This window comes from Schistocerca serialis, chromosome 4 (genome assembly GCF_023864345.2).
Source record: "Schistocerca serialis cubense isolate TAMUIC-IGC-003099 chromosome 4, iqSchSeri2.2, whole genome shotgun sequence".
Lineage (NCBI taxonomy): Eukaryota > Metazoa > Arthropoda > Insecta > Orthoptera > Acrididae > Schistocerca > Schistocerca serialis.
Window position 1 is genome coordinate 687,418,939 of NC_064641.1, and position 18,128 is coordinate 687,437,066.

The 18,128-nt window shown below is 37.3% G+C and overlaps 1 protein-coding gene across 1 annotated transcript in view; it reads left to right on the top strand.

The window, feature by feature from the left end:
* The window catches only part of LOC126473182 (cytosolic Fe-S cluster assembly factor nubp1), a 42,073-nt gene that overhangs the window by 4,099 nt on the left and 19,846 nt on the right, over positions 1 to 18,128 (top strand). Inside the window, exons 2-4 of the mRNA XM_050100070.1 lie at positions 8,773 to 8,877; positions 8,978 to 9,114; positions 16,514 to 16,582. Of these exons, the coding sequence (XP_049956027.1) occupies positions 8,773 to 8,877; positions 8,978 to 9,114; positions 16,514 to 16,582 (311 nt within the window). The remainder of the gene's footprint in view (positions 1 to 8,772; positions 8,878 to 8,977; positions 9,115 to 16,513; positions 16,583 to 18,128) is intronic.

Below are 18,128 nucleotides of genomic sequence, written 5' to 3' on the forward strand. Positions count from 1 at the left end.
AACTGCAGTTTCATGTGGCAACCGTGGTAAATAATACAGTTCAAGCTAATATGGATGTACCAGGCATTGGTGAAAGTGACAGCAAGGGTTCAGGCATTCAAATTCCAGAGTGAAATTCTCACTCTGCAGTGGCATGTGCACTGGTATGGAACTTGCTGGCAGATGAAAACTGTGTTCTGGGCTGAGACCTACCAAACTTCACAGAAGTTCTCCCACAAAACTTTCAGAGCCCTTGCGTGAGAAAGCCGAAGCTCTTGAATTCTAATCTCAGTCTGGCGCACAGTTTTAATCTGCCAGTAAATTTCATGCCAGCACACATTCCGCTGCAGAGTGAAAATTTCATTTCATTCTGGAAACATCCCCCAGGCTGTACTAAGCCATGTCTTCACAGTACCCTTTCTTCCAGAAGTGCTAGTCCTGCAAGTTTCATGGAAGAACTTTGTGAAGTTTGGAAGGTAGGATATGATGTAAAGCTGTGAGGATGGGTTGTGAGTTGTGCTTGGGTAGCTCAGATGGTAGAGCAATTGCCCATGAAAGGAAAATTCTGTCTGACACACAGTTTTAACCTGCCAGTAAGTTTCATTCAGATTTATTTGCCTGTTACCAAAGAGGAGGAGACTGATGATAAAAGTTTGGCTGAAGCATCAAAACAATAAGAGATAATGATTAAAGCACCCAAGAATCTAATCAAGATAGATTGGTTTTGATTTTGCTGCTGTAAGATTAAAAAAAGAATTCAGAAACATGATAGTGTTTCTACATAAAAGGAAAAAAAAAATCTAATAAAAAGAAGTGTAGATGTTTCCACTGGAAACTCACCTCTGTAAATTTGGTCTGTATCATATAGCTGTAGATGTAAAGCACTACCAAATTATGGACCAGCAACCTCCATTGGTGGGCAATATCTCCATGGATATGTAACTGATCCAAATCATTGACCAGAAGCCTAGGGCTGTAGCAAAGTTGCCATGAATATTTTGTACTTGTTCCAGACAGACATGACTCTTAAGAAGGGTAGTCATAAAGTTTTAAACACCACGCCTAAAAAAGAAAGTTACAAAGTTATTATTTGTTTGTAGGTAAATGTCGGCAGTCCTGATGCCCATTGAAATCACTGCAACACTGACTTGGACCACTGTTAGAGGAGCCAAAACGAAATGGCACATCCCATTAGTGAAATATAGATGGGAGTGGCATGCTAAGGAACTGTGGGGCAGGGATTTCAGTGTGTACCAGGACTGCAGATTTACCTGCAAAGAAATGAAAAGTTAATTACATAACTTTATTTTTGCAAGGTAAAACTTTGACTACCTATGTATGAGGGGGTATGTTTTATCACAGACAGAATTAATTACTTCAATGATGACTCAGGATTCAGAAATATTTGGTCTGTTTCATGAATCAGTGCAGCAACAAAGCATTGTAGGAAATGTAAAAAATCCATTAATAACATTGTTAAAAGTAAGTATAAAATTGTTTTCTACACTCATCTCAAAGTAGTTACCAGTTTTTCTTTCTGGAGTTATACAAGCACACACAGAAGTATTCGTACTCATAATTGAATGTTATATGTTTTCTAGTAGATTACTGAATTACTGCTCTCACATTCTTGTAAAGTTAAAAATAATAATAGTAATAAAAAACATCTGAGTAGTTTCAAAGATTCTTGAGGTAAGTTTGGCATGTGCCCTTTGAGTGCTGCTCCAGAAATAGATGGTGACTCTGGCTTTTTTTTTTTTTTTTACGCAGCAGGTTAACAATTGTAACACTTCCACATCCACATCAAACTGCTTATTTTTGCTCACATTTCGACTGTCCATCAGCTGGCTGCTTGGAACTGGTTGTTCAAAATTTTGCAGCTAGCATGCCAAGTGTATAGGCATAGTGACTATTAATGCTTTACGCCAAGATTGGAGTGAATCATCACATTGAGAGCTGTCTTTAATTTGACAAATTTTAGGAAAGAGAGCATTTCAGACCTGATTTTTAGATCTTTCTGTTATAGTGTTTTAGATGAACTCCATAGTTTTAACGAAGCTCAAAACAGGATGACACTGTCGGCTGCTCAATGGTTTTCTCTGACTGTGCCATCAGGATTTGCTTACCATATACGTCATCACGATTTCTGTATCAGATATTTTCAGGCTAAACTGGGAATTATCCTGAAGGCACTGGAGCAGAATATATGGGAAGAAATTCTCATCTGCTCCAACTTTCTTAATGCTCCTCAGGCCTTTCAACCAAGTGTTCCCAACAGAGAAAACTAACCAGAACATACAACAATCATTTCTGATACAATAGAAAAATAAGGAGTTTACATTCCACTGGGTACTGGGACACAGGGAATTAGAGTAAATGTGCAAGCTTGTAGTGCAGCCATGAAGTTTAATCAGGTTACAAGAGTTAGTAGCATATCAAGAAGTTCAGCATAAGCTAGACCACACACAGATGTTGACTGGGAAAACTGTAACGGCTAATGTCTTGTGGTGACATATTGTTCCTATGTACACTCATTTCTTAGGTATGGGATTCTTTTCTGGGGCTCAAGGCACAAAACTGAGACAGTTTTTAAACCACAGAAAAGTCCATATTAATAATAATTGTAGTAGTAATAGTAGTAGTAATAATAAGTGAAAAGGCTCATTGTGAGGAACTATTTAGAAACTTGATATCCTTACTGCTCTAAGTGAGTGTATTTACCAATGTGCATATCAAGGAAAACATTGCCGCGCCGGATTAGCCGAGCGGTCTTGGGCGCTGTAGTCATGGACTGTGCGGCTGGTCCCGGCGGAGGTTCGAGTCCTCCCTCAGGCATGGGTGTGTGTGTTTGTCTTTAGGATAATTTAGGTTAAGTAGTGTGTAAGCTTAGGGACTGATGACCTTAGCAGTTAAGTCCCATAAGATTTCACACACATTTGAACATTTTTTTTGAAGGAAAACATTAGTAAGTATTTCACTAATAGTTGTGTACATAATCACGGAACTAGTCAATTTGGGAAAAACAAATAAAAAACTCAATACTTCATTTTCTATCAGAGCGGGGAGGGGGTGAGTCTTATATGACAAAAAATGACACAGTTGAATAGTATATCCAAGCTTAACTAATTACACACACTAAAAGCTCTTGTGCAATAAGAATTAATGGTTTTCTAGAGTCACTAATGTGCCAGTAAATCAAATGTTTTCACTAAAAAGACAATATTCCAAGTATTTATGAATTGTGTTGGTATGGCTACAAGTGATAAAGGAGTGGAGTATGTAGGCACAAATGTGCTTGGTTTTGCTGTGGGAGGCATGACCAGGAGGCAGATGACTAATAATCAAATGCCATATGACAATCACTTACAGTCAGGTGTGGGTATAATAATAAAGTTATAGTCAGTCTGAGTGTGAAGAGGAATTGCTATGAAGATTGTTTAAGACAATTCATCAATACTTTCTTTGAGAAAGGCAAAGGAATGATTGTAAGTAAATGTTTGTTACAAAAGTATGCCAATTTCCTCAATTTTACTATTGCAGTGTATGAGGTGCAACAATTTTTTTTTTCTGAAAGCATTTTGGCTTTATTCAGGATTCCAAAACACCATATTATTTCCCACTTTTTTTGGCTACAATACCCTATTTTTTAAGACAATCTCTATTCAGTGTGATGGCCCTATACCATCTTACTGGGAGGGCATGTGTGCCCATATGGTACCACTCTGCTGTTTGATTGAGAGTTACATCTTGCTGCAGCAATACCTCGCCATCATCCACCTACTGCTTCCCATGGAGTGCGTGCTTTATTGGATCAAACAGATAGAAGTCTGAAGAAGCAAGATCTGGGCTGTAGGGTGGATGAGGAAGCACAGTCCAATGAAGCTTCATGAGCTCCTCTTGGATGCACAGAGTTGGGTGAGGCCCTGCATTGTCATGGAGAAGGAGAAGTTTGTTTACATTTTTGTGGCAATGAGCAAGCTGAAGTCATTTCTTTGATTCTCTGAATGTAGCACAATACACTTCTTACTTGATCATTACACCAAGAGGGAGGACATCAAACAGAATAATCCCTCCAGAGTCCCATAAGACCATCACCATGACTTTACTGACTGAGGGTGCAGCTTTGAACTACTTCTTCAGAGGAGAGGTGGTGTGGTGCCATTCCATGGATTGCCTATTTTTTTTTTTTTTTTTTTTTTTCCCAGATTTGAAGTGCTGAAACCCATGTTTTTCGCCTGTGATGACGTTCACGATCAGCCTCATAACAACCAAGTAACTCTGCACGGGTGGTTGTTCGTTGCTCTTTATGGTCTTATGTTAGGCAGCGAGAAACCCAGTGGGCACACAACTTTGAGTTCCCCAACTGGTGGACGAGTGTGTCAGCACTACCAACAGAGATGTCCAGTTGTACAGCGAGGTTTTTGTTAGTGATCCATCGATCATCTTGAATATGAGTGTCTGCACATTCCGACATTGTTGGAGTCACAGCTGTGTGTGGCGGCTGCCATGTGGGAGTTTGGACAGGTTTGTGCGACCTTGTTGCATTGATGACAGGCACCCCGCCCACTTACTCAATGTGCTTTTGTTCATTGCCAGGTCTCTGTAGATATACAGCAAATGCCAATGAATATTTGGGATTCTGTGGTTTTCGCACTAAAAGAAACTCGGTGCAAACAGTCTGCTTGGAATACACATCCATAACATGCGACACTTTGAAGGCTACGTATTGCATTGCCATCTATCAGAATGTCATGAAACTGTATGGCATGAAGGGGAATATCCATGATGTTCCATAACAAATTCTGCATTTTTTCAGCCAAAATTGCCCAAGAAAAAAAAAAATGTGTTGTATTACCTATTGAACGCCCCTCATAGTAGAACACCCACGTTGTAGGAATTTATCGACCATTTTCTAAACTGATCTAAGTATAGCCTATTCTCTATATATTATTTTCCCTTAATTCTTCCCTGCAAAAAGGTGTGGAACATATTACATAAGTCACAACACACTGTTGATAAATTTAGTTGTTAATATTGTATAACTTTTATACTCAGTAGTCACAAAATACATTTTAATCCATGCTTAAACTGGCACACTTTAGGATTTTTAAGTGCCATTGAAATGTGTGGTTTGAGGCATCTGTAACGTTGCAAAAAGTAGTTTTAGGTTCTAATTTTTTCAACGTCTGTCAAGATCCGCTTACGATCTATACCTTATCTATTGAGTCCCCTCCCTCCTTCCCCCAATAATTTAGTGGTGGTGACACCTGCACCTGAAGGGAAGATTTTGAATTGACAACATTTTTACTTTAATATGACTAATTGCAAAGAGACTGGAAAGGAATATGAGTTCCCATTTAGTATTCATAGCTCTCGAGAAGGAGTATGACAAAGTGCCTCTGAAGATACTGCTTATAATCATTAGGGGGAGTGAACACGAAATACATATGTTAGAAGTATATGCAACCTATAAAAGTGTGCAGAATGTGTAATCAAAGTGGAGAATAAAATTTCGTCACAACCTTTTAGAATTGCAAAAGAATTAAAACAGTGATGTTGCTTATCTCCTATGTTGTTCCAAGATATACATCCAGAAAGCCTTAGACCTGCTGAGTAGAAAATGTTCAGGAATGGGCATGCATATAACAAGGATCAATGTTTGTACAGCACGTTCTTTGCAGATGATCAGGTAGTGGCGCCCAGTGAAGAAGATAATACATGCTATGCTAATAAAAATATTATTTACAAGAACATGATAAGTGGGGAATAAAAGTAAATTTTAAAAAGATTGAATACTCATGCAGTAGAGAAAATGTAGAAATAGTAATAGTAACACATAAAGGCTTGTAAAAAATGTAAATATTTGTGTAGCATCTCATTGGCAGATGGAACAAGTAATTGGGAAATACAGCAATGAGTAGCCTATCAGAAAGCAGCAATCCAGAAGCTAAACCCTCTGTAATGATCTTCTCAGATAAGTTGGAGAGTAAAGAAGATGCTTGTACTGGCCTGTGGATGTCAGTGTTGGGAGCTTACTGGAGAAAATAAAAAAAAAGTTGGGGACTAGCGTAGAAGTTTGTGTAGAATATGTCGGCGAGACATTATAAGAAATACAATGATTAGAGAAATGACGCAGACCCAAGAAAACATCACAGATAGAATAGAAGTACGGTAGCTTGCCTGGTATGGACATAAAGTGTGAATGCCAGATGCGAATATGATCTTGACTTACTGTCCTCAGGGAGGAAGGCAAAGAGGAAGACCAAAGGTTGCCTTATTATATGGGATAAAATATGCCATGAGAAAAAGGGAAATAAAAGAAAGTGAGGAAACATCCAGAGACAGAAGCTGATGACGACAGATATGTAGGGCAAGGAAGTTAAAGTTGGAAAAAGGAATTCTGGCTTATTAGAACCTTAGGAAAAGCTTCTAGAAGACATAAGGCAAACTAATATGAAATTTTTAGAAAATCAAGAATGTTATCAAATTTGTACAGGCAAAAAAGGCTGATTCCTTCGATTAGACTGCGGTAAAGTACAGAATCAAAAGTATTTGCTGGATACCTATCTGAAAGAAATGTATATTGCTTATCAAAATAGAAATTGACCTATAGTCAAATTCTCAAAATTTTAAGTTCAAGGGGAGGTGTGACTGTAGGTGCAGTAGGTTTACTCCTTATGTAAAACACATTAGAATATGACATGATTGGCTGTGGTACCACCACCATAGTCCAACACGAATAATGTCATTATTTTTTCCCCCCTTTTTCTTTTCAAATGGCAAAAAGCCAAATTTTTGCTTGTTAACTCACATGAATCCCAAATGAAAATAGTGTTTCTGGTAAATGTAAACACACAGTTCTGAACCTTCAGAAATGGATTTATAAGATTTAAATTTATAAGTTTAGCCTTTTATAAATATGAAAAATGGATGGTAAATGGTTCAAACAAAAAGAGAATAGAAACTTTCGAAATGTGATGCTACAGGAGAATGGTGGATATTAGATGGGTATATCAGATTACTAGTGAGGTAGTACTGAATTGAACTGGGGAGAAAAAAAAAAATTATGACACAACTTGATTAAAAGAAAGGATCAGTTGGTAGGACACATACCAAGGCATCAAGGAATGGTCAATTTGGTTATGAAGGGAAGTGAAGGGGATAAATATTGTGAAGGGATACCAAGGCTTTTCTTTAGGTTCAAGTGGATGTAGGTTGCAGCAGAGATGAAGAGGCAGACCATGCGCAGGGTAGACTGGTGTGAAGAACTGCATCAAACCAGTCTTTGGATGAAAGACCACAACAGTTATAAAATTAGAGATTTAGTTTTTATGTTAAAGATTTGCAAAATTTAGTACATAAGTTATTTTTGGTAACTTAAAAGGCTGCTACCATAGTGAGTGTATTTGTAGGGAAGTTCATAATTCACCGAGTGGTAAAAAATAAAAACTTTCAAGTTTCCAGTACTTTTCACTCACCTTTATCCCGTATTAACACATGGGGAAAAAATCATCATGACAAATTTTTTCAGCCATTTTAAAGAGAGATTTGCCAAGGCTATTGTTTTGTGATTTTTGTTTATGTTGCTTCTATATTCTGTGCAGAAAATAATGTCAGGATGGTAAATTGTAGGATCTTATCTCTATTAATTCGAAACAATGCCTTGCTGAACATGAATGATTATTTTGTATGTTTTTATTTCTGAAGAAAGTGAACCTTGTGAAAATGGCTCTAGTTCCCACATGCAGTTACAAATGTAATTGAAACTCATCAGAAGTTCATGCCTGCCCCCTTATGTACACTTGGTACATATTTCATTGAAACTGAAGATGGTGAGCTAGGGCTTCTTTCAGATTGGGTCACTTGACACAGAATGACCCAGCAGTAAGTTTAACTAAGAACCGGACCCCTATTTAAACTAACAAGAAGACAGATGTTATACTTAACTGACAAAGTTATGCTTTGTCTGATAAGTGTAAGCTTTTAGATTGTAGGTTTGCAGAGGGGCTGGTTAACAAATTTTTCTAATAAATGATCAGACGGTGTCTTATTACTATTGTAATTTTTAGCATATCTTTGTTCACCATTGTTCAATATGCGCATATATGTGTCTTTTACAAATTTAAGTGGAAAATTTAGTTTCTTATCTTTTTATCACACTCACCTGTGTAGGCTTTTTGGAAGGAAGATCAATATCCTTATGGTGATCTGTTCGTATAGGTCACACAGTGCATTAGAATGCAAACAGGAAAGTATTTCAGATTCGGATCAGATCCGCACTGTGGATTAACAATCATTGGTCTGGTACTCTGGACAGTCTAAGTATGGTTTTTATGTGTCCATTTGCATTTAGTAAATGCTGTGCTGGTCCCCAATCTCCGCCTCAGAAAATATGATCATACACAGAACGAAGTTTACATGGTCCACATACAGGTGATGAACACAACTTCCCTGCCTTAGATTAATTCATGACTATGGCAGCAGCAAGGGCATCCAGCCCCAAATAATGAATAAAATAAATTTGCCAAAACATGAAAACAACAAATCCTGTGCCAGGGGATAACATGCAAGGAAAGAGGGAGATAAAGATTCCTTTGTTGGATACCCAAAATCATAACATCTGATAATGGCTGACATGCTATTTGTATTTGAAATGCAAAGTAGTGTTCTGATTTACAGTTATTGATCAGAATAGGAAAGAGGAATGTCTTCCAGTGTTAATAAACTTTAGTTGTAGTTCTTTATAATGTTCAGTCTTGAAATTATTTAATGATCTCTTTTGTTTTGTGACAGACTGTCCTGGGACACAAAGTGAATCTGCAGGCAAAGAATCGGCCTGCCAGGGTTGTCCCAATCAACAGATATGTGCGTCTGGTGCGGCAAGGCAGCCTGATCCAGGTTATTAATGATCTTTTGCTACATATCAATAAGTTCCACAGCTGAGTTACAAGTTTTAAAATGTTTTTAGAATATAACACATTTCTTTATATTACATCAGGTATTGAACTGGTTAAATCGAGATTGTCATCAGTGAAACACAAGATTTTGGTGCTGTCTGGAAAAGGAGGAGTTGGAAAGACAACATTCACATCATTGTTGTCTCGGGGTCTAGCAGTAACTAACCCTGATAGGAATGTAAGTTTTGTTGAAGCTCCAAAATTGCTTTGATAACTAATATGTTGCCACTTCCATTGTAATGCTAATTTATTCCCATTCCTTTTTTTTTTTTTTTAAATAGTACAGATGTTGTTTATCATGTTACATTTTCGTACTTTGTATGAAATATTTTCCTGAAGCTGTTGAATACATGTTGCTAAGAGATGGATATATTTTTTTATGTACAACCTTAAATTCCTGTTGCTTGACTTATGGCTGCCAGTAATTTCACCGTGGCTTATGAAAGTCATAACTGAATGATCAGCCACAGTTATACCTTATCTCCCATAGGATCAATGCGAATTTTGCTGGTAGTAATTTTTAAATAAGTAAGTGTTAACAAACTGTGGCTCTAAATGGTATTCAACTACATTGGTCTTGGAAACGTTAATATCTTATAATAGTAAATGATGATATGTGAAGTCAGCATTTCAACTTATATAAAAATGAATTTTTAAGTCTTCATTTTGTGCAGGATAAGTGTTTGCTATCTTCATTTTCATTTGCTTCTTTTTTATAAAACATTTCAAACCATTTTAATTTTAATTTCTGCAGAAATTTTTTGAATAATTAACAGACAAGGAAACTTCATATGTCTTGTTGTGGTCGTATGTAACTGTACGATTTAGCTTCTTATGTGTACTAGAGTGGAAAGAGTGTCTATGGGATATGGAAGAATGTAGGACACAGCATGACAATTAGCAAACTTAAAAGAAGTTTGTAGAAAAATAGAATAAGAAAAGAAGAGTTCTACTGTTGAATAGTAGCTATGGGAAGGGTGAAGACCAGTAGCTATGAGAAACATTTGGTTTGGGCCAGCAGTTCACAAATTATGTGAAACCAGTTGGTAGTCTTTGCCAGTTAGCAGAAAACTTATTTAGAGCTTATGCACTATGGCTTTATCCACTGTGATTGATAAATTTCTCTGAAAGAAGGGCAGATTTGGTTGAACTGGTCCAGAGGAGACAAATCTGATTTGTGTGACACAGTTTCAAATGCATATGATGTAAGTTGTTAGTTGGCAGCAGTATGAGGTGATTAGTTGACATGTGTAAAAGAAAAGGAAACAACAGCTTTGTATGGCCAGTAACAGTTTTGTTTGCAAGTTTCAACAGTTGAGCATATCAAAACCTGCTTGGTAAATAACTTTCACGTCATCACATAATACTTCTTTATTTTTGATAACCCATTTTTACAGACTTTGCTGTCATCTTCTGGGTTATAATGTGGTGCACATACATGGAAAAATCTCCTATTATGGCTTTATGCTGTAATTCTTAAGAAAAAATGCTTTGTTTGACATTACAAGAAAAGGAAAAGGAAACTGTTCATTGTATTGTCAAACAAATATTTTTTTCTCAAAAATTATGTCATAAAATCATGAAAGGAGATGTATTCCATGTATATGCACTATGTTACAGACCAGAAGATGAGAGCAAAGTCTATTGAAATCGGTTGTCAAAAATAAGAAGTATTTATGCAATCTTGGCTATAGAAAGTCTTTTACCAAGTAACTCAGATCACTCCTTGTTTCTCAACAGAGAAAATTCAGTCAAAACCTAATTGGCTTAAGTTTAGACATAGTACACATTGATGTTAATATCTGGGTTAATGAGTTTAAATATGGTCACGGAAGTTGACATTTGTATCTACTGGACAGTTGAAATCATCACATAGAAAACATTTGAAAAGTTCAGGATGTGGCTGTGGAAGATAACAGAATGAATGGTCACCAGATAACATAGGCATCTGAGCAAAAAATCCAGTAAAAGTTATGTATTGGACCTCCCTTGCTTTTTCAATCTGGCACAGATGTAAGCATTAAACTTCATTACCAGTCAATTTATTACCAGAAACAAATTTTCTACTTCCACATTTGTTGGTTCACCAACTCACAATCAAATTGTCACCTTCTTATCTAACCTAGACCTTGGGCTGTGCAAGAGATCAGTCTGTCTCCACAACTTAGATTTCAGGAGGGGTCCAATATGTAAGTTTGACCCAAATTTTTCATAAAATGATGACTTGAAAAAGCTTCAGGTATACTGGGTACCATGACTACTGATCAATGACTAAAAAGGCTGTGGATGCCATTTCTTACTCACAAAGACAAGGGAGGGAAGTGTCACATTCTCTGGTACATGGACAGATGGGACTTTAGGGAAATCAGTTGCGTACTTCAGTGAAAGAGGCATGCAGGTTACTAGAGATTTCTGGGACTTATATTCGATCGGAAGAGTAACTGGTGGCCGTAGCTGGAAGAGTTTAAATTAAGAGATGTATTTTGAAGTGCCACAGTAACTCAGCTGAGGGGGCAGACAAGTCTTTCATACCCAGATTTTTTTATAAGATGTTGGTTAAATCCTGTGTGGACTATGGCTGTAAAACTCATGGAATTTTTCAAACACTGCTAAATCCATGGTGGATTAATGACAGTATTATGAAACAGATGCTAGACTGTCATTCACAGTATAGTGGAGATGTTGAGCTGCAGACAGATACAACAAAAAGACTGTTAAACATGTGAGCTGCAGTTGCTCGTGGTCCAGACTCTGTGGCCAGAGACAGTGATCATGTGTATGTGAGTTGTGCTTGTGTGTATGTTGTCTCCTTTAGAAGAAGGCTTTTTGTTCTGCCTGTCTGTGACTCAGCATCTTTAACATATAGTGAGTAGCAATCTATCCTACTTATAATACTGTCATGGAGTTGTTCAATCTTCTTACCAAGGAATTTTAGGTAGTACCTTCGGTGATGGAATTAACCTGGTGATAGGTGCCCTCAGAACTACTGATACACTCATTGTACACATAGAAGCTAGTAAAACACCACTTTCCACGTGGCAAAAATTGCTTTTGATGTGACATAATTATAAGGTTGAGTTATTTCTACTTTCCACCATCTTGAATCTCATTACTTGAACACCATCAGAGCATGTATTTATAAGCTGCAGAACAGGAATATTGTGGGTTAGTACTGGGCTACAATCCAAAAGTCCAGGGTTCAGATCTTACCCAGGTTTAAGCTGCTTTCTGACACTTATTACTTCTTTCACCTCCGATGATGGTTTGTTTACGTGGAAAGTGCCTAGTTGCACCATGGCTCAGGGTTTACATTACTGTCCTATAGCTGTGTGGGTGCATCAAAGCAAAGGTAGGAGGGAGCTGGGGTGATATCTCCACCAAAATGACTGTGTCTAAAAGAGCACTGTGATGAAACTTCCTGGCAAATTAAAACAATGTGCCGGACCGAGGCTCGAACTCAGGACCTTTGCCTTTCGCGGGCAAGTGCTGTACTGATTGAGCTACACAAGCACGACTCATGACCCATCCTCACAGCTTTAATTCAGCCAGTACCTCATCTTCTGCTTTCCAAACTTCACAGAAGCTATCCTGTGAACCTTGCAGAACTGGCACTCCTGGAAGAAGGGATATTGTGGAGACATGGCTCAGCCATAGCCTGGGGGATGTTTCCAGAATGAGATTTTCATTCTGCAGCGGAGTGTGTGCTGATATGAAATTTCCTGGCTGATTACCTGTGAAAAGCAAAGGTCCCGAGTTCGAGTCTCAGTCCGGCACACAGTTTTAATCTGCCAGGAAGTTTCATATCAGCACACACTCCGCTGCAGAGTGAAAATCTCATTCTGGAGAGCTCGGTCAATCAGCCTTGGTGCTCGAGGACAGATTTACATTATAACAGTAGTGAGCCCTTTTGGGATGAGAGCAGAGAAGCATCTCACAAATCTAGATGCAGGGAACTTGAATGTTTTACCTTAGGCCTGTAATAAATACTTAAATTTCGGGGACCCAGGATGCTTTTAAATTTGTCAGAATGCAAGAAGTCTTTCACTCCAAATTATGCTTTAGACTTGTGCCTTGAATTACAAAACAACACTAAAAGTTTAGGTTCATTTGTATTGATGAGCCTGATGATGAGAGATAGTTGGCTGCTCAACTGGTTTTCCACGATAGTATCTTCCAAATACACCCTCCAAGGGAATGCACACTATTTTGTACACAGTTTTACTCAATCCTGAAAGAACTGTAATAGTTGGGATGTGACCAAGATCTTCACAGTATTCAACAGATGCATCCATTGAACAAATTGATCCCGAACAGTGTGGCCAGCTTTGTCTTATTGCAGTGAAATGTTCCTCGGTACTCGCTCATATGGGAAGAATGCATGGGAATGAAAATAGTGACACAGATGCCAGATGTACTTGTGGGGGGACTTACTGTAATGCAGTAGGCCATTCCATTGCATGTTATTACCTCACAGCTTAGAAGAATGCCCAACCCCCTTCATTGATCAAATGTTTTGAAAAGAAGTTCGCACTAGCTATCTCTGTACAGCCACAATGAAGCGCATGCCAGGCATGTACATTAAAAGTGCGAGTTGTGCAGAAAAAATAAGTTTACATTAGTATACCAGTATTCTTCCACTTCACATAGTGTTAGAACTGCTTCCTCAATTGTCATTCAGTGTATATCAGATGGGCTGACTTGCCTTGTTGTTTGCAAGTGCAGTGTGTGTGTGTGTGTGTGTGTGTGTGTGTGTGTGTGTGTGTGTGTGTGTGTGCGTGCGTGTGTGCGCGCGCGCGCACGCGTGCGCGTGAATATTGTTAAGTATTAAGAATGGTTAGTTACTGTTCTCCCCTCTCCCCCCTCCCCCCCCCCCCTCAACCTTTTCCTTTTTTCCCCCAAATATAATATGAAGAGAAATGTTCACAGTTATGCAGGTATCTGCATAAGGAATTATTCTACAGTAGAACATTTATAATTATGAAAATAAGGTGTTCTGTATTGACATTGTAGTTATGTATTACTCTTCTGTTTGGTGTATATCTGTGTGAGATAGCAATCTTTCCGTCAGGAGTCAAATTGTGTGTGCAGTACCACCCAGTACCATTCACAAGCAGAGGTGCTTGTGTCACCATGTCCCATCTCCTGGCTCTTATCTTATTGATCTGCTGCTGTTTGTGGCTCTGACAGCCTTGGCCTCTGCCTATGAAATCATACTTCTTTGTTGTTATTGATCTGGTGCTCTTTGGTGTTTAGCACACATTTGAAAGTTTCTTTTTCTTTTAATTAAACTTTATACAATCATTCTGCCATTTCCTCATTTTATTTCTTTTTTAAAAAGTGCTTCATTTTGTCATAACACACAAGCATTTGATCATTCAGCTAGGCACACTGCAGTATTAACTCAAAGAATTTTTTTAGAAGTAATAAAGAAAGACAGAAATACACATAAAGTGCTGTAATTTTCACTTGGTCTGTATTGAAATGCTATTTAAAGTTTTTAGGACAAGTAAGTTATGAAGATACGAAGGAACAAGGCATCAGAAAACAAATCAACAAAAAAACCTTTAAGGATTAATGGAGAATCTAAAGAGACTTATCTGCATTTTTCATTTGTATTGCATACTTTTCTGAAAAAGAAAAATTTGATACCTTCAGATATAACTTTGTTAGGAAGTTTTATCTGAAAGTATTTGTCTGGAGAGTGTAGCCTAGTATGGAAGTGAAACTGTGCAGACAAGAAGAAAATAGAAGTTTTTGAAATGTTGAAGATTAGATGGGTAAATTGAATAACTAATGGAGGGATACTGAGTCAGAAAGAAGAGCTTCATAGTCATGACTTGATTACAAGAAGAAATAGATTGATACAACACATTCAGAGGCATCAAGGAATATTTAATTTTGTAATGGAGGAAGATGTTTCATGGGGGTGGGGGGAGGGAGGGTTGGGGGGGGGGGGGGCAGAGGGGAGGAGATTGTGCCGAGATTAAGAAGCTTAAACAGAATTTACTAGTGTCAAGAGCTGCACAAAACCAGCCTTTAGACTGACAACCACTTCTGACATCTGATGTTTTTGCAGTGACACTCATTATTACGGTGTTTGATTTGAAATATAATATTTGATATCAAGAGTAGTTCCTCTCACCAATGACCAAGATGTTCTATAGCAACTGCAGTAATTAGTTAATGCACTCTGACATGTTTTTGAATTTTTTGTTGTAATTTTGTTAATCTTTTTGATTGGTGCATTCAAGTATACAATAGTTGTAACAAAGTTTTGCTTATTTTCTTTTCTTCTTCTTGCAGTGACATGTGGATGTCATTTGTCACTGAGAGTTACTGACATGCGTGTTGCAGTATTTAATTGCCTCTGTAATGTTAGCCAGTCACCTAAGTATGTGTTAGCATTCTGGCGGGTCTTTTTATTTTTATTTTTGGATTAGTTGATCTTAAGTCACAATAGCAGAAGGGATGGCAACAGACAATTCAACAGTTCAATTGCTAATCATAATATCGTTGGTTGTTTATTCATCCAAAAACCATTTTACAGTTTGAAGTTTCATTATAATGTAGTGGCTATTTCCTCTCCAACACAGAAAAAAAAGTCTGTTGTCTCTGAGAATCTCTTTTTAGTTGAGATCTCTGGTGACAGAAGAATATTACTCTATCTGTCAAAATCAATTGCTCTATGGTAAAAGCCACCGTATAAAGTCCTTCATGAAATCTCTCTATGCATTAATTAGTTGTAGTTTTCATGAAAGCAACACACTGATCAACTATCTGCCTTCTTACATAATGTTAACTATGAATAATTTTTTTGCACTTTATTTTTTTCCGTTTAATTAAAAGTGAATATTTACACATCATTTTTACTTCAAGTCTCTCAGCTATAATGATAAAAAAACTTTTTTTTTCTTTTTACTGTAGTTGAACTAGAATGATAAGGAATGCAGTTTCATTTTGTACCTTGTCTGCGAATCTCTCACCATGTTTCCACACTTTCTTAAATGAAAAATCCAGTTGCTGGAGTATTTTAGTAACTTAGCAATGTAGGAAAAGAAGACATGTCAGTCACAGCCTTCGCCAGTAAAGAGAGAGAGAGAGAGAGAGGCGAGCACACGCCCCCCCCCCCCCCCCTCCCACACGCGCACACACACACACACACACACACACACACACACACACACACACACACACACACACCGCATGCGCACGCAACTGCCAACCCCGACATTGTTGATATTCCTATCTGGAGTTTCCATTGTTTGGTTTACTTTAGTAACTCTTATTTCAAGGAATGTACGTTGGGAAGGTTGCTGTTAATAACTTTCATGCTCTCTTGTACATGTTAGTATCTTTTTCTGTATCATTTTGCAGGAAATGTAATTGTGATTCTGATACCTAGAAAGAAAATGGAACAGGGCATAATGTTGAAATAATTCATTCCTTAACTATTGAAAATGCAGACTCAAATACCTTTACTCACAGTAGACAGTTTTCTTTGTGATATACTATTCATCTATTATATTATCATAAATCATCTACAAACATAATCAAAACAAAATTTCATTGATTTACAGGTTGCTGTGTTGGATATAGATATCTGCGGACCTTCCATTCCTCGAATAATGGGGGTGCTTGGGGAACAGGTAAGTTTTGACTTTGTTTCGTCAATGGTTCTCTACTTATATATCACAGGAAGTGGTTCACGTACTCTAGTGAACTAATTGGGTGAGGGAAAGTATAGACATTATGGAGGAGAAAGATAGATATGAAATAACAGATGTTATGAATAGATATGAAATAACAGATATTAATTAGTAAAATTTAGAAGTTTGTCTCTACAGCTTGGTTGGCGTAAAATTTAGTTTTTACAAGTAGCATAACTAACACCAAATAGTTACTACAGCTATGAAATTTAATACTGGGTGTCTAGTTTATTACACAGTGTCCCATAATCAGAATATAATTAATAGTATAACGTGAATTACAATATAACAATGAAATTTAACAGGAGCATGTTTGGTGTTGATAAAAAGTGTAATGTACTGCAATATTTATTAGGGATTTGCCACCCAGCCAGCACTGTTTCACTTATCTTAGCCACAGTTTTCGTTTGTGTACTAAATATTTGTATTGTGATTTGTGATAAAGGATATGTGAAATTTGTAAGCCGCTACATACAGTTTTTCAAAGAAATTTGGTATGTCAAGATTACACTTAGTGATACTCCATTATCCTCCATATACATAGACCATATTCACTGTCTGCCATAGCAAGCTTGTTTTTAATATCTGTCTTTTGAATTCTGAAGACTCATTGGTTAAACAACAGAAGCACTGCAGTACAGCTTGACTTGTTGATTTTATTAGTACCTTTTGTCGCACATTTCAATATCATATATCACTAAACAAATGCTTATGAGCAACATAACTTCTCTATGAATATTGTCAGAGAACACATTAGAAAGAGAAATTCTAACATTAAAAACAAGAATGTACTGGGCCAAGACAACAGTCCATGAAAGTTCACCTGCAAGAATTCAGATGGTAGTGCTGCAGGTGCACAATGACAGTTGCCACCCATATACTCCTGCATTATTTAAACAGCTACTGTCACATCCCACATTGTTGATAGAAATGAATATGGTATCGTGTACTATTACAACTATGGCGATTAAGCTACATATCTTGCAACTTGATTAAAATGTAATGGATGTCAGGGGATGTTGATGGTAAAAAATTACGTATTTGAAAATCTGAATAAACTTTAGGATGCAAGGAACTTCATTCTAATAAGATTTATCTTAAGGTGTGTCTTTGCTCTGTGTGTTTGTAAATCACTTTGATACATGTAAGTTTCCAGTGCTTGTTTCCAATGGGACAGACAGAAAGACAGCCCACACGAGATGGCATTGTTAAAGTTCTCTGATGACCATGTCATTTTGAAGATACTTCTGTTGCTGTAAAAGCATAGTGGCATCCTGCCTGCTTATGAAGACTATGAAACGAGAGTATTTATGCTGTCAAATCAGTAATGATTTGGTATTTCAAAAGCAAAGATTCATGAAGTTGCTAAAGCTGTGACATCAAAAGCTTAGGTAGGATGTTCAAAATATGACGTGGTGAGTTTAGTACTGTATCTTTCTGACTGTAAGAAACCTCTATATGTAACTGGTTGGACTATGGAAACAAT